Raw genomic sequence first — 25,347 nt, forward strand, 5'->3', positions numbered from 1 at the left:
GGCATGATTTCTAATTTCAGAAATCATTAGATTATTAGAAATAATCATCAGAATAATAATAGTTAACACATATAGGACTATGTGTCATGTGTAATCGAAGAACTATATATAAACTTGTTTAATTCCTATAACAACCTTTTAAGTGAGGTGTATTAACCATTTTATAAATGAAGAAACTGAGGCCCAGAGAAGTTAAGGAACTTGCCCAAAATAAGAAATGAAGTCGGAATTCAAACTTAGAAAGTCTGACTTTCAAGTCAGACTTCCTATGTAATAAAATGCATAAAAAATCATCTCAATACAATCAGTCACAAACTATAATGGCTTTTCCCTACACTACCAGTGGCTCTAATCATAGAACCTCCATATTAATCAGTCCTGGAACTTTTTTACTTCTGTATGTTTGTTAAAGAAATAATTAAAATTTCTATGTTTTAAGTCACCTTTAGGAATTTTAGTCATGGAGGTTTCAAGCAAGGGCCTATAGCAGTAGACAGATGGTGGGCACGTTGACATTTCAATTCAGTTCAAAGGCTTAAGTATTTTGGATATTATGGTGACTTGGTCATTACCTGTTATGTTAGAAAAGGACAGGTAAAGTAATAGTGTATTCAGTGTCAATACAACAAGATTTATTTCTCATCCCATATGTCCAGTGTGAGTAGTGGGAGGTCAAGGATGGGAAGTGGACTTATTCTACATAATCCCTCAAAGATCTAGGTCAATGGGGGATTCATCATTGTTTGATGCTGCCAGCTCAACCAGGGATTTCAGGGGAAGAGAGACCAGGGAGAGTTCACATTCACTCTGAAATACATTGCACCAGATGTCATATACATTACTTTGACTCACTGCCCCTTAATGAGAACTAGTCATGAGGCCCTAATTGCAAGAGGGCTGGGAAGTATAGCCCTCCAGGGTTCCCAGGAAAGACAGGAGAACTACACAGGGCAAAGAGTAGAAGTTTCTCCCACATCCAGTCCCTCACCCTGCACAGGGATTTCAATCTTTTGTGATGTTTTTATCTGTTAATTCTTTAAACTGATGATATAAAGCATATAATCAGAATGTGGATAAAACTTGTTCATACAAATAGTATTAGAGTTGGGATTTATATTCTTGACAAAGGTCATAATAACAATAACAACCACAATGATAAAAACTACCATTTATTGAGGATTTATTATCAGTCAAGAACTTCTCCTGGATTATCTCACTTTGCTAAAGATTTCCTAGTATTATCTGAATTTTATAGGTAAGGAAGTGAGGCTCAGACAGTTTAAGCAATTCACCCAAGGTCACAGGTGGTGAGGGGCAGAGCCAGGAACTGAAGTTATGGGGGCCGAACCCAAAGTCCAGGTCTTATCCATTAGGTCACAGAGTAGCTCATGTACCACGGCTGTGCCCAGTGGTTTGCTCTCTAAACGCAGCTTTGCTTCAAAGCCTCTATAACACTTAAAGTAGTAAAATCAGGCTTTGATTCACATCAGTGAGCACTGGGGAGCTTCTTAGAGATTATCTAGGACAACCCTTTCGATTTTCTTGAAAAGAAACTGTGTTCATTAGGATAAAGTTAAGCCGCATAGTGGCTTAGAAAAGAAGTTTCTTTTTCTCTCGTGTAACAGTCTCAGTGTGAATGTGCAGGTCCTCAGGGCAGCTTTGTTCCTCACTGTCACTCAGGCACCCAGGTTCTTTCCGCTCCTGTGCCTGCTCCCAGGGCTCGTCAGCAAAGCCGGGCACCACATCCCACTCCGGCCAGCAGGGACAGGGGAGTAAGCGTGCAAGAGGTACAGGGAGGCTCAGGCCTCCAAAATGTTAATGACAACTGACAGGGGAAGATAAAGAAGACCCAAAGGGCAGGGACGTGTGGAGGATGAGAAGAGAAAATGACATTCCTTTGTTTTTGCAGTAGGAGGAGAGATGGTGGGTTCCAAGTAGGGAATTTCATCAGCCAGGTGTTAAAAAAGTATACATCAGAGGACAAAACTGCTCCCTGCCTTTTCCCTTTCTCTCCACTGCTGTCATTACTGAGTGTACTTATGAGGGAGGAAAGCTGGGAAAGTGTTAGAGAGCCAGCACTTCATCAGTCAGTAGAAAAGAAGACTGAAAAGTGGGACATGCTTCTATCCTGAAATTACTAACTGGGATGCTGAGACTGAGAGAGGCTGGTTAATGGAACTTTCAATTTAGCCATTAGTTAATCAGAAATATCTTTTGCTTGTTTTGTATTTTTAATTAAATTAAAAAGTTAAAAAGCAGGTGATGCAGTCACATTGTTTGAAAATCTAAATGATAGAAAAAGATTTACCCAGAGAACTCTCCCACCTCTATCTCCATGCCTATTGTGAAAATGCAGTGGACAATTAAAGACTTCATTCTGGCTATTATGATAGAGAGAATGTTCATTAATGAGGAATGTCTCAAAGAAAAGGAAGGTGGCGGGTAAACAAGGAGTCATCCACAGGAATCTCATGGGTGTTCCAAGGAAGGATGAAGATGGGCCTTATTTCAGACAGCAGGGCAGTCCTTTCTTGGTTCCTGGAACACAGGGCTCAGGTAAAGTTCAACATTGTCACTGTCTACCCCAAACTTTCCTCGCCCTCTTATAGGTGACTACTTTACAGGATTGGTATTAGTATTACCTTATACTAACACAGGCAAATATGAAGTCTTTTTTTCAAGACTTTTTTTTAAACAGAAGTTTTAGGTTCACAGTAAAATTGAGAAAAAGGTACATAGATTTCTCTTGGACCCCGTGCCCCGCCACATGCAGAGCCTCCCCCATTATCAACATCCCCTACCAGAGGGGTGCATTTGTAACAACTGATGAACCTACACTGACACATCATAATCACCCAGAATCCACAGTTCACATTACAGTTCACTCTTGCTATTTGTATTTGGTATTTGGATTTGTATTTGGTACTTGAATTTGGACAAATGTAAAATGATGTGTATCCATCATTACAGTATCATACAAAGTATTTTCACTGCCCTAAAAATCCTCTGTTCTCTATTTATCCTTTCCATTCACACCAACTCCTGGGTATCATTGATCTTTTTATTGTTCCCATAGTTTTGCTTTTTCCAGAATGTAATATAGTTGGAATCATACAGTTATTTTCAGATTGGCTTCTTTCATTTAGTAATAAGCACTTAAGTTTGTTCCATGTCTTTTCATGGCTCATTTCTTTTTAGCACTGAATAATATTCCATTGTTTGGTGAATATATATTCTTAACCTTCTCTTTCTTACACAGAAAGTAAAAAGTAGGATAGTATATATACCTTCTGCAACTTCCTTTCTCAAATTTTACAGTGTATCCTGGATATCTTTCCATATCTATACAAAGAGCTTCTTTACTATCCTTATTTTTTCCCACTGCATACTATTCCACTGAGTGGATAAAATCATAGGTATTTAACCAGTCCCCATGACACTAATTTACTTCCAGTATTTTGCTATTATAAACAATGTTTCAATAAATAGTCATGGATATCATGTACATATTATATATGAGATATATATATAGATAGATGTATAGATAGATATCATATTGCACATGTGTAGGCATATCTACAGGATCATTTCCAGAAGTGAGATTTCAAGGTCAATCAGTAAATGTATTTGTAATTTCTATAGATTTTGCAAAATTGCTCTCCATAGAGTTTGGATCATTGTACCCTATTACCTGTGTTGTATGAGCATGCTGTGTCTCTGTGGCCTTATTAACAGAGTGTGTTGTCAAGTGGAATTTTTCCAATCCAGTTGGTGAGAATATCTCCTAGTAGTATTAATTTGCATTTATCTTAAAAATATCTTTTTGATTCAACCACTGTGTTGAAAATTAATTTAGAAATAGACTCTACTGAAGCTACTGACCCCTTGAGTAATCAATGATCAACCTCCGTCCCCGCCCCTGCTGGACCTCCTCACCAGGGTAAACCCAAATGAGTATTGTCATTCCACATGGTGGAGAGCAGCATGTTTTCAAGCTTATTCCGCAAAATTTACCAGCTGTCCTCAAATGAGTTCTGCACTCAGATAAGTTTGAGACACTTGGGCCAATAAGGTGAAGAGGCTTCTTCATTGAATGGCCCCTCAGAGGCTTTGTAACTGTCAGGTTCAGTGTGAATCTCTGGGAGGGAAGAATGATAGACTTTGTCAATGGAGCTCTTTTTTTTTTTCAGAGCACATGCAAGTAGTTTTCTTGGAACACACTTCTTGTTTAGGAGGTTGGGTTGTATTTATACCTAGTCAATGGCCAACTCTGAAAAGTGGTTTTAGTTGTTTTATAAAATAAAAAATTTCTATTGTTTTCTTACTATTTTTTTTTTCTAAAAATTGAAGTGGGGGTGAGGATCTCAGTTAATTGAAGGTTGTTAATACTTGGATTAACTGAGATACAGGAATCAGAATGTGGACTTGGTGAGCTTCCCTCAGGGCCAGCCCAGGGAAATAAGGACCTTGGTAAACTGCTCTGTACTAGTCCTCTTTTCCCTTGGCTGCTTTGCTCAGTCCCCCATCGACAATAGGCTGACAGGAAAAGCCCTGAAAACTCATTTGCTCTGAGATGCTAAGAGTTTCCTTTTTATTCAATTACTCATTGAACAATTTCTAAATTTATTGCTTTGTGCCGGACCTTTGAATTTGCCCCACAAGAAATGTAAGGCCCTGCTGGCTTTGCAGCAGCCCCTAATCCAGTTAAGAAGATAAGATATGCCAGCAGTGAGGTAACAATGTAAGTGTGATTAAGTGACAAGATGAGAGGCAGGATAAGGTTACTTCTCCCAGGGAGCTCCTCTCTTGGGAGTCTGCTGTTTAACCCTCTGGTAAAGCTTTACTGGGAGCTCCCATTGTGGAATTTCCCCAATTCCACAAGTCACGATAAGGAGGCATTTTCTTTCTGCCCTTTTTTTTTTGGAGATGCTCCCTGGCACTCTCCCTTAGTTGGTTGGCTCCGGGTGCCTCCTGCAGTGGGGCAGGCCAGCTGCTGTGGGGAATCCGAGAAGCCTGGCCGGCCTGAAACCAGAGGGTATTTCTTCAGTAACTTCTGGCTCCACCCAAGGTTTTTCTCTGTTAATTGCATTAATATTGTCAATAATGCAGAAGTGGGGGAGAAAAGCTGAGTCCGCTTTATTTTTTCCCCTCAGTCCTCTTCTCACGCCCAAATTTGTTTTTGTTTTTTTAGTGATGATTTTTTTTTGAAATTTATTATTTATTTATTTATTTACTTTTGGCTGCATTGGGTCTTTGTTGCTGTGCACTGGCTTTCTCTAGTTGCGGCGAGCGGGGGCTGCTCTTCATTGCGGTGCGCAGGCTTCTCATTGCGGTGGCTTCTCTTGTGGCAGAGCATGGGATCTAGGCGCACGGGCTTCAGTAGTTGTGGCTCACGGGTTCTAGAGTGCAGGCTCAGTAGTTGTGGCACACGGGCTTAGTTGTTCCGCGGCATGTGGGATCTTCCCGGACCAGGGCTCGAACCCTTGTCCCCTGCATTGGCAGGTGGATTCTTAACCACTGTGCCACCAGGGAGGTCCCCCAAATTTGTTTTAATTCGTGTGGCCACCGATTCCTTTTGCTGAAGGCAAAATAACCAGGTTCTCAGTTTGAGCACTGGTAAGTAGCTTTTTAAAATCTGAACAGTTTTTTTGAGCATTCTAAAAGGAAACGTGGTTTTTCAGATCACCTAAAAAGAGGATGCATTAGAAATGCCAAATTGCTATTATAAAAAGCTGGCTTCTGGCAAGGGACTTAACATTTAGGACTTTCAAGGAGATGTACAAAATTTTGAAAACAGTTGTTTAAATGTGGTCTCAAGAGTTTAGGAGCACAGTGGGGGAGGGATAGATTGGGAGTTTGGGATTAGCAGATGCAAATTACTGTATATAAAATGGATAAACAACAAGGTCCTACTGTATAGCATAGGGAATTATATTCAATACCCTGTGATAAATCATAATGGAAAAGAATATGAAAAAGAATGTATATATATGTATAACTGAATCACTTTGCTATACAGCAGAAATTAACACAACATTGTAAATCAACTATACCTCAGTAAAATAAATTTTAAAAAAAACAACAATGAAAAAATAAAGCAATAATGATAACAGAAAAAAAAAGAAGTTAGGAACATTAAGTCAAGCAAACTGGATAACTTTACATATGACTCCATCTTGAGTTCTTACTCACAAAAGTAGTTCTACAGTCAAATACTACAACCAAATACTTAATTACAAAGATGTTCATCTTAGCATTATTTATAGTGCTGAAAAATATGGACATGATATTGTTATAATAACAATAAAAAAGATAAATAAAATAAAAATTAGGTTTTTGAGGAATTCTTTTTTTTTTTTTAAATGTTTATTTCTATTTTGCACGAGTTGTTAATTCATTACAAAACTTTGTAAATACTCTTGGGCCTCTCACTGTTGTGCCCTCTCCCGTTGTGGAGCACAGGCTCCGGACGCGCAGGCCCAGCGACCATGGCTCACGGGCCCAGCCGCTCCTCAGCATGTGGGATCTCCCCGGACCGGGGCACGAACCTGCGTCCTCCGCATTGGCAGGCGGACTCTCAACCACTGCGCCACCAGGGAAGCCCAGGAGTTCTTAATGGAATTGATAATGCTTAATGTTAAGTAAAATATGAAATATCTATATTTTGTAGAATATGTACACATATGCATAGGAAAAAACTCTAAGAAAATACTGTATATAAAAATGTTAACAGTGGATTTCACTACTAAAATGATTTCTCTTTTATTTTTGTTTTTTCCAGAACTTCTACAATGAGCATGTATCATTTTCATAATCAGAAAAAATTTAAATGAACATTACTATTATATAGAATTATTTATGTCTAACATTAATATGTTATGAGAATGAATTAAAACAATGTGATAAATATAATGAATTGTTATTGTATTTTTGGTGTAAACATTGTTCCTGTCCTTGAAAAGACTAAATATATTTGTAGTAAAAAAAAGCTTAAAAGTTTTTGTTTTCTGTGCTTATGAAACATATGGACTTTTTTTCCCTTACTTTTGGCACTTACGTGAGGCAACTGAAAATCTATTCTCCAATTTAAACTCTTGTACAGACAACACATTCTCAAAATTTAGTGCAATAAAGTTGTAATTTCTCTTAGAACACTAAAAATAAAATCTGTTCTCCATCATTGTTTATCACATTTTCACAAATCCTTGTTGGAAATATTAGTTGACATGGTAAATGCTAAGAAAATCTAATCCTCCTTCAACTAATTCTCCTGGGCTTAAAAAAGAAAAAAATTAATACTAGGCTGGGTGATCTAAAAAAAAACCTTCAGGGCAAAAGATTAAATTAGGAACTTTAGTTTAGCTACCTAGCAAGACTGATATAGGATAGCCTTGCTACTGTTACAGTGGAAACAAGAGTGGAAAAAGAATAGAAAAACCTAAGCAGCTCATAATTAGCCAAAGCAACCAGATGAATTCAGCAACTTCTAAATAAGTTTAAAATACTCAGAGCCCTGGTCAAATTATCTAAAAAAAAGCCACTCACTGTCTAAGGTTTGAAGTCAACATCTCTAAGTTGGCGCCAGAGGTACTACTTGGCAATCCTATTTCTTTAAAAAAGCATCAAAATCTTTTTTTTTTTACAGTCGAAGCAGCAAGGCTGGGGGAGCCACTTTCATGTCGTAGCAGTGAATTCCAAGTGCTTCAGTTCAGAATTGTCACTTAATTAAGTCACTCAAGGGTTCCGGACAGTCTGGAACCCCCAAAGTAAACCCTTCTCTTGGGTGGCAGCTTGGTGTACAGAAAAAAGACCTTGAAAACACAAAAGCACCCTACAAATGTAAGGGCTTATTATCTTTCTTTGACAACTATGGAGCAGTCTAGAGAAATTAACCCTCTCATTTGTTAACCTCAGTAACAGGCTTTAACAGATCTGTAGCCCAGGATGGCTCAGATAATTGCTCTAATTAGTTTGGTATGGAGGGAGGTGGGGCAGGGGCATTTGGAGCTCAAGTAATTAAGCCTAAATTAAAAGAAAAACAATGAAGAGTTTATGCCTTATGGATTTGACATATGGATTCCAGATGTTAAGGAAGAAATTTTACTGCTATGCTAAGTCTTTTAGACCACTTTTTGTAGTTAAGGAGAGGACTGGAGGGGAAGGCCTGAAGGCAGAACTTGGTAAAAAAGAGAAGGTTCCAATGACTCTGTGTGTGTGCGTGTGTGTGTGTGCGCGCGTCTCCAGATTGAAAACTAGCAAAAACTAGCACCAGGGTCTTAAAAAATCCCCCTGGTGTGGGCGTTATTTCTGAGTTGGCTTGCTTATAGCTTTGCTGGCAGACAAGTCACTTCCTTAGCTGGAAGTGACTGTTTTGTTATTTCATTGCAGTTTTTCTCAGGAATTCCAAATTTAAACTCCACAGTCAGCTGGGGAAGCTTGCTAGAATTTTGGTCCCATTTAGAAATGGAGGCAGGTAATTATGCCAGGAATAGAGCTGCACTTTTACTTCAATGATATGCTCCAAATCCTTTGTTTCTTCTCCTTTTTTCAGAAAATGGTAAACATAGGGAAAGGAACAGGACGAGTTCTAGACCCCAGGTACCAAATATTACAGATGTACAGGAAATGACTTTTCAAATCCATCCTGTAAACCTCTCATTTCGTGGGCTTGCCTGTGAGCCTAGAAAAGAGAGGAAAGGTCACAGAGGAGACATTTCTATGTTCTGGGAAGGCTGTACCAGAGGACCTCTGGAGGCCTTCCCATGCCCTGGTGCTATGACTCTAAACTCAAGCCACAATTTGAAATGTTACAGAAAACAATGAAATTTGAGGCACAATTTGTGGCTTAAAGCTATCTTGCTTTGCCAAAAAAAAGTAGACTGAGGGCTTCCCTGGTGGCACAGTGGTTGAGAGTCCGCCTGCCAATGCAGGGAACGCTGGTTCGTGCCCCGGTCCGGGAAGATCCCACATGCCGCGGAGCAGCTGGGCCCGTGAGCCATGGCCGCTGAGCCTGCGTGTCCGGAGCTTGTGCTCCGCAGCGGGAGAGGCCACAACAGTGAGAGGCCCGCGTACCGCAAAAAAAAAAAAAAAAAAAAAAAAAACACTCCAACTATGTGATAAGTAAGCTACTAAATCACTGAAATAGCCGTCGGTCTTCTTAAAACATTTATGCACTGACTTTCCTTTTACATTAATCTGATCCATCTGAAAGATGTTTCTGGTGTATTAAACAAATGCTGGGCCTCCAGTTAGTGAACTGGTTTTGTATTCATTAATTCTCCAAGTATTTGTATTCTGAGTGCCTTCTAGGGCTAAGAAGAGTCCTTGAGTCAAATACACACCAATCTATTGACTCCAGGGAGGTGAGGAAGGAACCTGGAGCCAGACGGCCTGCCTTTCCCAGCTCTCCCACCTTGAGCAAATCACTTAACCTTTCTGTCTGTACGCATTTTCTCCCCTGAAAAGTAGGGCTAGCACCTACCTCATCAAATTAAATGAGTTAATACATGGAAAGCGCGAGAACAATGCCTGGCACATAGTAAGTACTCAATAAATGTTGGCTATTTGTTTAGTACTGAGCATAGGGAAAACCAACTTTCAGGTGCAGATACAGAGATAAATAGAACAAGGTGAATAAAGGAGGGAATACTTGAACTGCTTCTTGGAGGGAAAAAGGGAGGTTCACTAAGCAGATGGAGAAGGGCCAGGCCAAGCAGATGGTACAAGTGAAGGCACAGAATGATTAAACTAAATGGTGTATCTGGGGAACTGTAAAGAATTCATTAGAGCTGGATTAAGAAGTCAGAATGAGGGGAGAGAAGCCTCAGGATTTACTGACCAAACCCACATGATGGGAAGGAAGTAAGGCAGAAGGCAGGTTTCTGGGTTGACTGTGATGCCATTAACCAGAAACAAATTATAGGAGGTGGTGTGGGTTTTGACTCGATGTGTTTGGTTTTGGACATACAGTATGTGAGGGGACTTTGAGACCCAAGCAGAAATGTACAATCAGATGCATAAGTTTGGCGCTTTACAAGAGCATTCTGGTAAGCATACAGTGCAGGGAACCATCAGGGTTACTGATTGTGGTAGCCATGAACTTGGCTGACACTGTCGAGAACCGGTGTAGAGAAGAGAACAATGTAGGGTACACTGGCATCTGAGGGCAGTTGGAAGAGAGGGGGCCAGAGAGAAGAAATAAAGAGAACCAGGAGAACACGGGACCCTGGGAGAAACCAAAGGGGAAAAACGTTTCACATCAATTAGGATGTTTTTGACAGAAAATGACACAAAACTTAAACTGGTTTAAATTCTCAAGATTTATTGGCTCATACAACCGAAAACACAAGCCTCAGGAGGATCACCCATAAGCCTGGGTGAGGAATTCTTACCATCAACACTTCGCAGTTATATTGAGTGCTACTATGTGCTGGCACTGTTCTAGTCAATGAACAAAACAGGCAAACTCCCTCCTCTTCGGACTGTACATACAAATGCTTGTTATCTCTCTCTCTCTTTTTGCATTAAAATGCAAATGCGATACCTCAAATTAGGAAAACTGTGTGGAGGGAGATGAAGAGAGAAAACTTCAGAATACTATGCAAAATTCAAAACATTTGCTGGGAGCATAACGCCTTTTTGTTGGAATGTCTGAACTTCTGCACTAAGTGATAATGGAGGTGTGAAAGCAGTTCACTACGGATATGAAACTCTAAAATCCAAAATACCACCAAAGATATGTTTTAAAGCCCAGTGTGGATTTAAATGTCACTGTTTTTAACTTATCAAAGTTGCTGGGTTCACTCAGATACCTATAAAAATAATTACATTTTTCAAATATCCCCAGTGAGGCTTTGTTTCTAACTGAATTGTATGGCAATATGTTTTACATGTAGGTCATGTCCAAACCTGCATTGCTACATTCATATTTTAATTAAAAGTACATAGTTTGCAATAAAAGGAAACCTCACTCTCAGCCATTATATCCAACTAAGCACTATCCGTTTCTCAAATCAGTGTCTCTTCTCCAATGCCTTAGTTCACTCAGACACTTACCACTCTATTTAGACTACAGCAACCAGTCTTTCTGACTTGACTAGTAACCTACATATCCGTCCTCCTCATGGCCGCCAATGTGATTTTGCCAAAATGAAGATGAGTCCTTTGTTCTTATCATAATGTCTTGCACCCAACAGGTTCTCCATAAATTTTGCATGGAACGGGATGCAGATTCTAGCCTGAGCTCTGAAGCTAACTCTTGGTGTATCCGTGTATTGCTTCATCTTGCTGGGCCTATTTTCCATTCTCTAATTTGGAAATGATAAAACCTACCCCATTAGGTTTTTAGCAAATAAAATACTACTATATGATTGAACTCTGTGAATTCAAAAGCACTACACAGCATTAAGGGTTAAGATTAGAAGCAAGTCCAAGTAATATTAGTATCTTAATGGCTACAAAGCAGGGTAAACTTTCTCAGTAATGTTTTGATTCCAGTTTTCCATAAAACTCTATAAAGTTATTTATACTTTGAATTTTAAAATATGGCCCACGAATGCTTAGTTCTTTTCTCAAATTTTGTCTTTGTGCAAAAGAAGTCCTTCATGCCTGATGCGACCTAACTTCCTTATCTTAAAGATGAGGAAACAATCAGAAATATCAAGTGACTTGATTCTCTAAAAAGGAAGCAACTTGGATAGAGGATTTTCCGAATCTTCATGGATTTTTAGAAGATCCTTCTCCACTGGGTTTTCATTACCTGAACCAAACAGCGCCTTATCTACAGTACCCACATGGACACTTAGACATGTTCCCAGGACATCTCTGAAGGGGGAAAAAAAAATCCATTCTCTAATGTGGTGATAGATGTAGAATGACATGAAAGTCCATTTTCCAACCAGGGATATTTCTGCAGAAGGTGAAGCAATCCATAAGCAAGTTCATTTCCCCTTCTGTTACTTGGCCATACTTTGAAAAGAAAACTGAGATACAAATGGCTGAGTCAGACTGCCCCAAAATATTTACCCTCTTTCTTCCTAAATTCTCTCTCCCACTCCTAAATTAAAACTGGCGGTCTTTCCTGGTGGCGCAGTGGTTGAGAGTCCGCCTGCCGATGCAGGGGACACGGGTTCGTGCCCTGGTCCGGAAAGATCCCACATGCCGCGGAGCGGCTGGGCCCGTGAGCCATGGCCGTTGAGCCTGGGCGTCCGGAGCCTGTGCTCCGCAACGGGAGAGGCCGCAACAGTGAGAGGCCCGCGTACCGCAAAAAAAACAAAAAGCAAAAACCAAAAAAATTGGCTTGACCTGTACTCACATAGGTGCACATCTTCCAGCAGTTGCTTAATAATCTCACAAGTGTAGCAACTACCTTTCCTGTTTAAAATATCAGAATATTTACCCCCTCCAAGGAAAAGTGGTATTTTTTCTCCCCTCCCCAGTTCTGCTACCTTCTAGAAAAGAGGCTCAAAGCACCACTAGAGACTGATCTAGCGATCTTTTGTTCTCTGTCACAAACTGATTGATACAAGATAGGAGTTGAAACAGTGAGTGGTAAAAAGAGGTTAAAAAGATTTTCAGACGGTGGCTTGCTGTTTTTTTTTTTCTTGTATGAGGTTCATTTTCATGCTAGTTTTTTAAATCTTGTAATATTTCAGTAACTTCCGAGATACCTGTTCCACCAATACATTCATCCAGACTAGATTCTTCCAGATTTGGGAATCACAACCTCATATTTCCATTTGTTTGTCACATTGGACTCAGGCTTTACCAGCTGATGCCACTCCCTAGTACATGATACCACTGCCATCCCAATTATTCATGTACAAAGATTTCAACCTTAAAAAGTTTCTTGATTTATCAATTACTTCAACTTTGGGATTCAGATACTTGTAAACCTAGAGGATAAGCAGCTGTAGAACTGGATTTGCAAGTTTAAGATACAGTGGAAGCCATCATACTCATGTCCCTTCCTCAATCCACAAAACACTATGACTGGTACACTTTTAATGACTTCTACAAACTTTAATCTACTTGATTCATGTTCTCAACAAATTTTATAGTTTTTCAAATGTTGGTTTCCAGTATGGGGAAAACAATCAGACTGGGGATTTTTAAAAACTGAATAATGTCCTGTAATTAACTCTTGTCTCTTAAAGGCATGTAAGAATCATGGAAAGACTGACGCAGTATATAACCTCTCTTTTTTATCTTTCAAAATGTTACAAATAACTTCACTGCATTTTGGACTGCAGAAGTCAAATCTAAGATTACAATCTTCCTTAATACCCCTTGTTGATTTTATTACTATATGCAAAGCATTAAAACAGGAGCTGGATAGAGAAAACACATAGGAGTAGGGTTGTCAGACAAAATATAAGATGCTCAGTTAAATTTGAATTTCAGATAAATAAATTTTTACTATAAGTATTTCTCAAATATCACATATACTAAAACATCATTTGTTGTTTATCTAAAATTCAAATTTAACTGGATATTCCGTAAGTTCATTTGCTACGTCTAGCAACTCTTTGTAGAAGATCCTTATCTTTGGCAAGCTTACTATTTAACAGGGAAATCAATGATCATAATATAAGGCATATATGATAAGTGCAGTAATATAATCAGGGGAGAAGATCTCTACTGATTACCACAGAAGAGTACCTGGAAGAGATGGCAACTACAGTTCCTAAAATATGACTTTTTTTTTTCAGTAATGTTTTTAATGGTCTTCAGGCCATATGGATCATTACAGAAATAAGGAGGGCAGAGGAGTTTCCTCCTGAGCGAAGATGACTAAATTCTGATTGGCAGATAGGTGGTTTAGTGTGATATTTTTGGAGTTCAAGTGTCCTGAGTTAAATCTCAAATTCATTGCTCACTAGCTGTGTAACCGTGGATAAATTAATCTCTATTATAAAATGAGGCTATTAATACCTGCTTTATTAGGCTGAGGATCAGATAATATATGCACAAAGCACTTGGAACACAGGAGGCACTCCCTAAATGGTAATACCCACTATCAGAATGTCACATGGCAAAGAGGGTACTTGTCACAAATATTCAAATGTTAATGTTATGCAGTAATAGTAATATTGGTAATTTTATTTCCATGATCTATTTACACTGTACAAACACTGCTGAAAAGCACCCTACAAGTTCACAGTACAATATATTTACTTTAAAAATATACTCCTGGGGCTTCCCTGGTGGCGCAGTGGTTGAGAGTCCGCCTGCCGATGCAGGGGACACGGGTTCGTGCCCCGATCCCGGAAGATCCCACATGCCGCGGAGCGGCTGGGCCCGCGAGCCATGGCCGCGGAGCCTGTGTGTCCGGAGCCTGTGCTCCGCAACGGGAGAGGCCACAGCAGTGAGAGGCCCGCGTACAGCAAAAAAAAAAAAAAAAAAAAAAAAAAAAAAAAAAAAAAATATACTCCTTTAGGGCTTCCCTGGTGGCGCAGTGGTTGAGGGTCCGCCTGCCGATGCAGGGGACACGGGTTCGTGCCCCGGTCCGGGAAGATCCCACATTCCGCGGAGCGGCTAGGCCCGTGAGCCATGGCTGCTGGGCCTGCGCGTCTGGAGCCTATGCTCTGCAACGGGAGAGGCCACAACAGTGGGAGGCCCGCGTACCACAAAAAAAAAAAAAAAAAAAAAAAAAAAAAATATATATATATATATACTCCTTTATAAAAGGTTCATAGAACATTGGCATGTCAACATGGGATGAAACTCAAAGCATGTCACCAATTCTGTGGTAGCAAGAATGCTTCCAAGTGTTGTCAATTTTACAATCACAAGTCACCATTTGAGTTTTAAATACATATAAGTTTTAAATAAAAAATGAATTCTACAGTGGAAGGTTCCTGAACCAATACTCATTAGTTAATTAACATATACTTTCATGGAGATGTTGTTTCATAATAATTTACAATACCAATTTAATCTGCCAAAAAACCTCATTTCAACAAAGTTTCACAGTCCATAAATTCTTGTCATTTGTTTTCTATTTTTTCTTCTTTGTTGGTTCTCCCGGTTCTATTTTGCGCTTTTTAGAAGTATGCTCTTCTTTTTCATCATCTTTAAATAGGAAAGGAAGAGTTTCAATCAGTAATTTTAAAAAAATATTAAGCATTAAAATTTCATTGACTCTATACCAAAATCGTTATCCTCAACTAATGTTTCTTTCAAAGTTTTCCAATAAAAAACACAAAAATAACTTTCAGAACTCTGATTTTAAATTGCAAGTAAAAATAAGGAATTTTCTCAACTGTAGTGTTATACAAAATCTACAGTGATCCTTCAGTGCTATATTAAGATAGCTTAAAATGAGAAAATCAAAATTTGTTCTGATAAAGCTATTCTCAAATATTCTACAGTATATACACGGTGATATTTAAATATATAATCTACATGTTAAGAACGGAACACATTCCTTTCTTTTTTTTTTTTTTTTTTTTTTTTTACAAAAAAGATGTCAATTTAACCATGACATTATGTAAGTGTCTATCAGGTAGTCTTTCTCCTCCAATCTGCTTTCCCTCCCCCACAAACACCTCCCCCCATCTCATCCCCCCACCCCCAGCCCCACACGTGCATTTTGAAGTTAAAAAGGCTCTCACAAGTAGATGTTTCACTGAAACTGTATTTTCAATTTTGTCCTGTGTAGGTAGTTCTACTTTCTCCCCCATTCCTAGGATGGTCAGAATATTCCCATGGCAAGAGAAAAACAGTCTTCCCCCCCTTCATATTATGGAGAATTTGGGGGGGGGAGGGGAGAAGAACCTCAAATTAAAACCATGTCCTTTACACTTTTCTAAAATATTATTAGTATCTGTATTCACAGAAAATTTCCAATTAATAAATAAAAATATTGTAAAACCTGAAACAATGGGCCCTTTTATTCAATTAAAACAATCCAACTACATGTTTCAACAAAACACAGGGTAGCACAGAGCAGCTGCTAATCCCCATCTCTCTGAACAAACGCATGGCATTATTTTAAGAACTCCATGTAGATGGAATACATAACATGTAGAAGATGTTATGATTTATAAAATACAAATTTATTTTAAGCACATTACTGAATTCACTGTACTTTATTTTCTCAATCAACAGATACTCAAAGTTCAATAACTACCAAGTGGTGGCCTATAAAATATTTTGATGTTGAAAGGGGACTTCATATTAAAAAATTTGGGAAGCCATTGATATCAGAACATAAACTTTTTTTTCTCATTTCAACGTCCCTTTTATTAACAGTCAAAAAACAATGCCAATTTTATTGTTATTACTTAACACTTCACATTACAAAAGGACTTTACAGTCATTTTTTACATGTTATTTCTCAATATTCTTCGATAGAGACTGGGGAGCTCTGTCCTTTTTTTTATTGGATTATAATTGACACACAATATTAAGTTTCAGGTGTATAAACATAGTGTTTCGGTATTTTTATATACTATGGAATGATCACCACAATAAGTCTAGTTACCATCTGTCACCATATAGAGTTATCACAATCTTATTGACTATATTCTCTATGCTATATATTACATCCCTGTGCCTTACTTATTGTATAGCTGGAAGTTTGTTCCTCTTAAACCCCTTCACCTACTTCACCTGTCCCCCAACTCCTTCCCCTCTGGCAACCACCAGTTTGTTCTCTGTTATCAATGAGTCTATTTCTGTTTTGTTTTGTTTGTTCATCTGTTTTGTTTTTCAGATCACGAACTCATTATGGGAAAAATAAACTTAACACCTTAAGCCTTCAATTTCCTTCTGCTAACTACCTGACTCAGAATATTTCCTTTGTTGATGTGGACAATAATTAGTATCAACAGCAGGTAATGCATCTTCAAACACAGCATGGTGATGTTATTCATATATTTCATAGAGCACTACAGATTTATGTAGCCAGTATGATAAAATACAATTCAGATCAACAAATCATCCCAGGAATTTACAAAGCAAAGTTTTAATCATTAGTTTATCATGTTTACAAAAAAATAGTTGTTCTACAAACCAACTGATGAGGCACGCAGTTTAAACAAGCCAAGGCCTTTTTTTTTAAATTGGTGCTTAATTATCATCATGCTTGACTTTTGAGATTATTTTCAGTAGTAATATAAAAATTGAAATTACTTTCTAACTCTACTAGAAAATGCACTGTTAACATATATTAAAAAGACCATCCTGAGACACTTCTGCTTTTAATCTGTCACTTATTACAAGTTCATTTACTGAATAACGACAAAAACACAAACTACTGAGGTTGGAAAAATAACTTCCTACCAGTCACTGAACAGAAGAGCTAATGCCATCTAGTGATATAACAAGGAATTGTCTTAAAAAAAATCTTGAAATGTTCGATCATCAACTTTACTGAGCTTCTTACTCTGTGCCGTATACTACAGATGAACTTGTAAGGAAACAATTTTTATATTATGGAATTCATGTCACTTGAGGTAAACAAGCTTAAATTATTAATAGAAACTAAGGTTCTAAATTCTTTAAAAAAAGCATTAGCTACTTTAGTTAGACCTTCAAGATTAATTACATGTTAATGAAGCTACAATAAATATCTAAGCCTTAATCATCTACATTTTACAACCACTAAACAAGTGTTGATAAGTAGTAAGGATTTATGATGAGTTTTGAATTTTTCCCAGCTCCTTTATCTGGAAGGACTTAACTGGCAAAAAAGGCCAAAGGGCAGAAAATGAGAAGGAAAAATAAAAACAAAGTAATTTGATAATCTAAAAATGAGATTTATATTTAAGAGTGTGGAGCTTCTGTGACTTCCCTGGTGGTGCAGTGGTTAAGAATCTGCTTGCCAACGCAGGGGACACGGGTTCGAGCCCTGGTCCGGGAAGTTCCCACATGCCGTGGAGCAACTAAGCCCGTGCGCCACAACTACTGAGTCTGCGCTCTAGAGCCCACGAGCCACAACTACTGAAGCCCGTGCGCCTAGAGCCTGTGCTCTGCAACCAGATAAGCCACCGCAATGAGAAGCCCTCTCGCAGCAACTGGAGAAAGCCTGTGTGCAGCAACGAAGACCCAGCGCAGCCAAAAATAAACAAACTAATTAATTTAAAAAAAGAGAGAGATTGCTCCATCTCCTATTGAAAAAAAAAAAAAAGAATGTGGAGCTTCTAATACAAGATATTTTATGAATTTTAAAAAAAGGGGTTAAAAAAAGATGTTGGGAAATCAATCTGTGAACATAGTATGGGAGTTTGAAATGGCAAAAATCACTTCTAAGAAGAAAGGTATTCATTACAAAAAGAAGATGGTTACATTCAACAACCAACATTAAAGTCAAAATTGAAGATTTCAGTATTATCTTTTAATCTTATGATCCAGCTTTAAGCTGGCTGAGCACTGGGGTCCTTTTGTTTTTTGATATTGCCAACATCCACTTTCTAATGGAGGACCATCATATGATCAAAAGGTCAGAAATTACCTATGGGAATAGCAGCATTCTCTCACACATATTTCCTGTTATCTGAACTTAAAAGGCAAGCTGGAAAAAAAAGATAATTCTTTCTACTTGCTTGTCCTGGTATATAAACCTTGCCTTTTCCACATAGGAACAAAGATAGGAGAGCACCAGCCTATGACACCCTAGATTGAATATCAACTCTAGTGGCCTTATTGCCATTCTTCCCACAGGACAGCTACTCCTCAAGCACTCTCGCTTGCAAAACATCAAGAGACTAAACCCCAGTTTAATATGGCATCATTTCCATTTAAAGATCTGAATTTGAATTCCTATTCTGCCTCTTCCTAGCTGTGTGAATTTGGGCAATTCTTTAATCTGAGATTGTCTTCTTGTTTACAAAACAGTAATAATGAATCATGAACCACTTCTGTACTAGGTTGCTAAGAGTAACAAATTAAAAACTTGTGTGAAGGTACTATTTTAGAGCTCGGTATTTTCTAGTTTTGAGATCTTGGACAAGTCACATAAGCTCTCATTTTGACATTTCCCTATATGGTTTCACAAGGTGTTGTAAGGATCAAATGTAATTTATGCAGAAGTGTTTTTTATTAATTATATAAAGATACTATAAAATATGAGGTATTTTTAATGTCCACTTCATTTGGCATGTCCAAAAAGATGCCATTTACTGAAGAGATACCTTCACTAGTGACTTCTAATTCACACTGGGAAGTCAGTGAAAGAAATGGGAAAGCCAGGTAGAATCAAAACTGGAGAGTAATATCCTTTATAGCAAAAAAAGGATACACTTCAGAATGTGTATTGCATTTAATTGTCACATCTCTTTAGTGTCCTGTAGTCAAAAATGTTTCCTCAATCTTTCTTTGACTTTCATGACCTTGATACTTTTGAAGATTCAGCTAGTTATTTTGTGGAATATCCCTCAATTTGGGTGTGTTTGTGTTCGGCAGGAATATCACCAACGTGATGCTGTGTTCAAGTGACACTCAGTTTTGATTTGTCCTGTTATTTATGATGTTCACTTTAATCGCTTCATTAAAATGGTGTCTGCCAGGCTTCTCCATAATGAAGTAACTCCAAAATGAAGTTACTATTTTTTTCCCATTTGGAATTAACAAGCATTAATTTTGTGAAGAGACACTTTAGATATGAATAAATATCCTATTCCTTAAAAAAACACAAACAAAAATACAAAAATTGGAGTAAGAACTCCTACCAGTTTGTTACCCTTTCTCTTGAAACAAACAAAATTCTCTGCAGTTGTAAAACGAGCTAAGTAGCAGCTGTATTATGGGAAGATCAGAAATTTGTTTAACAAAAACAGCACACTCTTTCATAAAAATGATAGTCAAAAATATTTAGTCCAACAATCCACTGAATACTCACAATATACTACAAACTGTATTACAAACATAAATAACACCTTGACCCTGCTGTTTAAGGAACTCATCTTCATAAAGTAGATAGACTTATGAACAAAAAATCGCATAAAAGGTGGTAAGTGCCATCAATAGCATTAGCACATACAGGGCACAGAGGAGCAAATAATTAACTAGAGGAAGGTAATATCTGAGATTTAGATATTACCAACTCTCTTTTTCTTAGAGTTGGATTTTAAAGGATGAATGAGTTTACTAGCCAAAGAGGGAGGGAAAAACATTCCCGACTAAGGTGGAACATATATTAAAAGGCATGGAACCATAAAATAGCATGGTCTGTTCAGTTTTGAATTTTAAGATCTTAAAGTTCTACAAGGGGGCCATCTGAAATGAGGGTGGAGAAAAAGGCAGGGCGTATCATAGAGGGCTCACTCTGCTGCTGGTGAAGGGTTTTAAACAAGTGAGGCAAGGGGGTGAGTGGGTAAAAGTATGGAAGCAGAGATTACTGTGATTACTTACAGTCTAAGCCAGAGATGGAATTATGATATTATGAACTAAGGCAAGACAACTAAGTCATTATCTTGTTACTATTGTTAATTAGTATGTAGTAATACTCAGTTAAATTCATTCTGTGACACTAATTTTGGCTCTAAAGCACAATTGCTTTAATATAAAATGAAGCCATCAGCACTTCACAACTGCAGTCACAACAAAGAGTTCATGAAATAACTCATGCTGCTTTAATAATAAGGCATCATAAATCACATATACTACTGGTTGAGACATCAAAGATTTCACTTTAAATCCTGAATATTTTATGACGTTTCTCAAAAACACATTAAAAGGGAGGGTGGGAGGGAGGGAGAAGCAACAGGGAAGAGATATGGGGATATATGTATATGTATAGCTGATTCACTTTGTTATACAGCAGAAGCTAACACACCACTGTAAAACAATTATACTCCAATAAAGATGTTAAGCACACACACACACACACACAAACACACACACACACAGCAAAAGACATCCAAAGACCATCACAATCAGTTTGCTAACTGACTAGATTTAAGTTTCATTCATTAAACATCTCCTTCTCTTAAAACTCATCACAGGGACCAAAAGGCATTACCACTGGAGTCTGACTTTCCTTACCTGATTCCACTGTCTCCTCCCCTTCTGGGAGAAGCCTAGCTTTCTTAGCATTCTGTGGGGCATCATCACCATTGTCCTCATATATGTTAGACCATTTTATTGCCATATCCAGCTCTGGAGGGGGAGGTTTCTTCTCAGTAGAGTAGGTCTCCGGAGGTGGTACACAGTTTGACTTCCATATTTTGAATTCCTTCGGAGGCTGTTAAGCAAACACATTAAGAAACACTGTGACGAACCGAGGTTCCTATAATCGGTATGGGCACATGCACCTCCCTGCCGTTCGCTTATTGTTCAGGCTGACTTTTTTTTTTTCTTTTTTAAGGTTTAAAGACATATTTTTCCATCAAAATCACAATACTGTTAAGTGAAAAGCCAATGGGTTCCCTATACGAATAAAGCTATTAACTTTTAGTTACCAAAGAAGAATCCAGTCTCAGAGATACTACGCCAAGGCTGACCCCTTCAGGAGGCTGCAGCAGACACTGTCTTGGAGGCAGCACCGCAGGCACTTCGGCATCAAAGGGAAGGGGTCTCGGGGAGAAGCTGCAGCAGGGGGGCGGGGGAGTCACCACCGTTAGTCCTCTCCGCGCGGGGTCAGGGCACCGAGCGCGGAGGTTTGGGTCTCCTCACAAGGGGTCGGGGCTGCGGTTCCGGTCTGACACCCACCAGGCTGGGGGAGGGGGCCCGGGCTCCCCAGGGTTGGAGGTGGGAGAGGGTGGTGCGGCATCCCGCAGGGGGTGACTGCGTGTGTGGGGCGGACAGCTGGTCCCCAGGAGGGGGCTCAGGAGGAAGGGGGCGGAGGCCGGGACCTACATCGGGAAACGGGGTCGGGGACCTCACCTCCTCTGGCGCCTTGACGACGTGCCTCTCCCAGTCGATCTGTTTGTTGAGCGGATTGTAGAGAAAGGCCGGGCGAGTCACGCTCCGGAACAGCTCGTCGGGTCCAGGCAGCCGCTTCTCTGCCTTGTTCCCACAGCCGCCCGCCGACTTCGCCGGATCCGGGGCCTTACGACTTGTCTCCTCCGGCTCGCTGTTATCCTCCTCGTCCGAGGAGCCTGAGCTGCTGCTCCCGTAAGCCGCGAAATAGCTCAGGGGATCCTTCTCCTCCGCTGCCATGACGGTTGCGCGCGTCGACCGATGGCTCCGCCGGAAACCGGAAGCTGTGCCAGGGCCCGCCCCGCAGTTGACCCCGCCCCAAGTCTCGCTGATGGGCCCGGAGTCTGCACCCCCTGGCGGCTGCGCCGTGATCCTGCGGCCGGCCTGAAGGATTGGAGGCGGGGCCGCGCACGTTCTCAATCAGAGGTTTCTAATGCTCTTTTCGGAGGACCCCTGAGAAGAGACAGATCCTCAGGCAGTGGTCCAACCAAACTTTCAGATTCAGTAAGAATTTATTAAAGGCACAGAAAAGCTAAAAATTTTGTCTTTTCACTGCCACCTTAAAGCCCTTGCCCAGAAAGACCAGGATTTCTTCCTGATCCTGCAGCATCTCTTCCTCGAAATAAAATTACTCTCAATGTGCTTCCCTCAGTCGTCATGGAAGACCTCTATGGGTAAGTGGACTTACCAAGTCCCAAAGTGAATCCTCTCCTGCTTGACCTCATTCCAGCGCACTCTGAACACCCTCCTTTGATGGAACTTCTCTTGTATTGCATCACAGCACTCTGGGGGTCCTCCAAACTCTCTGGATTCTTGTCAGCCTCCTTCCATGCCTGCTTTGCTCTGTACGGCCCTTAAATGCTGGTGTTTCCCAACATATTATACCAGCTTTCAGCAACACTTAACAATCTGTAGAGGGTGTTACAAAGTTGCAAGTCAGACCATCCCTTTCCAGGGCATTAACTACCTTAATGCTGTGACTCCCAAATCCGGGTCTCCAACTCCAACCTCTCAAGTTCTGAATCAAACCTCCATTTGGCTCTTAAACTTTATGTATGGACATCGTGCTGGGGTCTCAAACACCCACTTAAAGATCAGTAACTTGTCTTTACATATAACTTGCTTCTGCATTTGTGTTCCCTCTCTTAGTACAACACATGACATAACCATGTGCCTAGCCACCGAGGGAAACTAGAAATCTTTGACTCCTCCTCGTGAACTCAGAGGGAATTATACCCAAGTGAAAGCAGTAAAGTTGGTATCAGTGTAAACGTTCACAGGATGCCTGTTCATTTACACGATACACTCACCTCCAGGAGGCAGAGAAGATGTCTATCTTATTCACTCTTTCCCAGTCCCATAGCACAATGTCTGTGAGCTCCTTCAGGGAAGGAGTTGGAGTGTGCTTTGTTCATTTTTATATTCCTAGTACCTAGCTCAGTGCCTGTCATTGAGTAGATGATCGATAAATATTGTGGATTATAATTTATGAGGGTGTAGATCTGTTTCTCAAAATTTTCCACCCAAGTACTTACATTGACAAAGGAAAACGATGGTCCCAAAGTGCAAAGTTTGTGAGCCTCCAAAACCATCCTCAGGCTTGGTAATTTGCTTGAAGAACTCACAGAACTCTCTGAAAGCTGTTTTACTCGTGATTATGGTTTATTGTAGCTAAAGGATACAGATTAAAATCAGCCAAGGGAAGAGATGCAGGGTGCAGAGTGCTGGAGCCTTCCACATGCAGGGCTTCTGGCTGTCTTCTCCCAGTGGAGGTGCAGACAGTACTAACTTCTGCGGCAAAGACATGTGACAACATGCATGGAGCCATCTGGGGAGGCTCACCCGAAACTTAGCATCCAGAGTTTTTATTGGGGATTGGTCATGTGGACATAGCCTCCAGCCCCTCCAGAGGTCAAGCTGATACAGTATGGCCCAACGCCCCTTGAGCATTAACAGTTTTTTGGAATATAGTATAATACCCTGAAAATGTATGCAAATGTTATATACTAGTCCCTAATACAGCTCTTTTATTTCAATATACAAAAAAGAAAGAAGAAAATCCAAACTTCTCACAATGGTCTGTAAATCCTTCCATATCTGATCCTCGCTATCTGTGAAACCTCATCTCAATCCGGCCTCCTGAGTTCCCTAGTCACCCCTCATACTTACGTTCCAGCCATATAGGCCTGTGTGGTCCTCACTAGCTCATTCTTGCCTCAGGACTTTTGCACTCGATGTTACTTTTGCCTAAACTTCCTACTAGAACTTTACACAGCTGGCTCCTTCCTTCTTATGGTTTAGGCCTCAGTCCAAATGTTGCCTGCTTTGAGAGGAGTTCCCTCATAATGCTATAAACACTTTGGTCCAAGTTACTGTTTAGCTTATACATGCCCTATTTTATATCCACAGCAACTAGAATTATCAGGGTTTCCTTGTTTATTTTCTAACTGTCTCCCCCAACTAGAATGTGAGTTCTCTCTGAGAACATAGACATTGTCTGTTTTATCACTGTATCGCCAGCACATAAAATGATAGGTAATCAATAAATATTGCATTATGAGTGAAAAAATACACAATCTCCACTCTTACCTTTCTGCCGTCTAGGAAATGTTAATAAAAGAGCATGGAGTTGTAGAAAGAACACTGATCTTGGAGTCAAACAGCCCTAGATTTTAATTCTAAAGAGCTGTGCCACATACTTTAAGCCATATACTTTATCCTGAGGTTGTTTCTTGTCTGTTAAAAAAAAGTAACAATAAAACCTTCCTTGCAGAGTTGTTATTAGGATTAAAAACAAGATCACACATGTGGAAACACCAACCACTGTATTTGGCACCCAGTAAGGTTGTGGTTTCCAAACATTGTTGCATGTTGGAATCACCTAGAAATTTTTACTCACTTCTGATGACTAGCTTCCACAGCCTGGCATCCAGATCTTTAAAAGCTCTCCAGGTGATTCTGAAATAGGCAGCAAAGTTTGGGAACCACCACAGTAAAGGACAACTGTCTGATAATTAAATAGAGTGGCAAGATCAGAGTAAGGCCTTTAGGAGCAGCACTCAAGTTACCCACATACTATTTGTGCTTAAATTTAGCTCTTCTTTCAGAAAGCCCTCAAAAGATTACAGTTAACAACAAAGATTGATTCCCTGCTTGGTTAGCTTTTTTTTCCCCTCCAAAATCAACAACGTACTTATTTATGCAGTGATACAAGATAGGGACAGAGCGTGAAACTTCCTGCTACCTTTCACACTGCTTAGGTAAAAGGACAGTAGCCACAAGACTTAACTTCTACTTTATACTGTACACAAAATTACTTTATAATGGATCATAGAGCTAATTGTGAAATGAAAACAACGAAGTTTCCAGAAGAAAACATAGGGGATTATCATCACAGCACTGGGATAGGCAAAGATTTTTTAAACAGGAGACAAAAATCACTAACCACAAAAGAACTCATAATTAAACTAAATTAAATTTTAG

General features: G+C 39.5%; 1 protein-coding gene across 1 annotated transcript; it reads right to left on the reverse strand.

Annotated features, from left to right (window-relative positions):
- Window positions 1–14,935: 14,935 nt before the first annotated feature.
- On the reverse strand, window positions 14,936–22,119 carry LOC307047827 (UPF0690 protein C1orf52). The gene is made up of 3 exons (XM_079696512.1): window positions 21,829–22,119; window positions 20,989–21,187; window positions 14,936–15,072 (listed from the first exon to the last, which is right to left on the reverse strand). Exons 1-3 carry the CDS (start codon window positions 22,102–22,104, stop codon window positions 14,999–15,001), a joined length of 549 nt encoding a protein of 182 aa, XP_079552638.1. The 5' UTR covers window positions 22,105–22,119; the 3' UTR covers window positions 14,936–14,998.
- Between the last annotated feature and the right edge of the window lie 3,228 nt (window positions 22,120–25,347).

This window comes from Hyperoodon ampullatus (assembly GCF_949752795.1).
Source record: "Hyperoodon ampullatus genome assembly, chromosome: 2".
NCBI classification, from domain to species: Eukaryota; Metazoa; Chordata; class Mammalia; order Artiodactyla; family Ziphiidae; genus Hyperoodon; species Hyperoodon ampullatus.

Excerpts from the sequence above, each read along its gene's own strand:
- LOC307047827 (XM_079696512.1), bottom strand. The coding sequence starts at position 22,104 with ATGGCAGCGGAGGAGAAGGATCCCCTGAGCTATTTCGCGGCTTACGGG. Across the intron at positions 21,188-21,828 it reads TCGTCAAGGCGCCAGAGGAG|CCTCCGAAGGAATTCAAAAT; the intron begins GTGAGGTCCCCG and ends TTTGCTTAACAG. Across the intron at positions 15,073-20,988 it reads GGAGGAGACAGTGGAATCAG|ATGATGAAAAAGAAGAGCAT; the intron begins GTAAGGAAAGTC and ends TCCTATTTAAAG.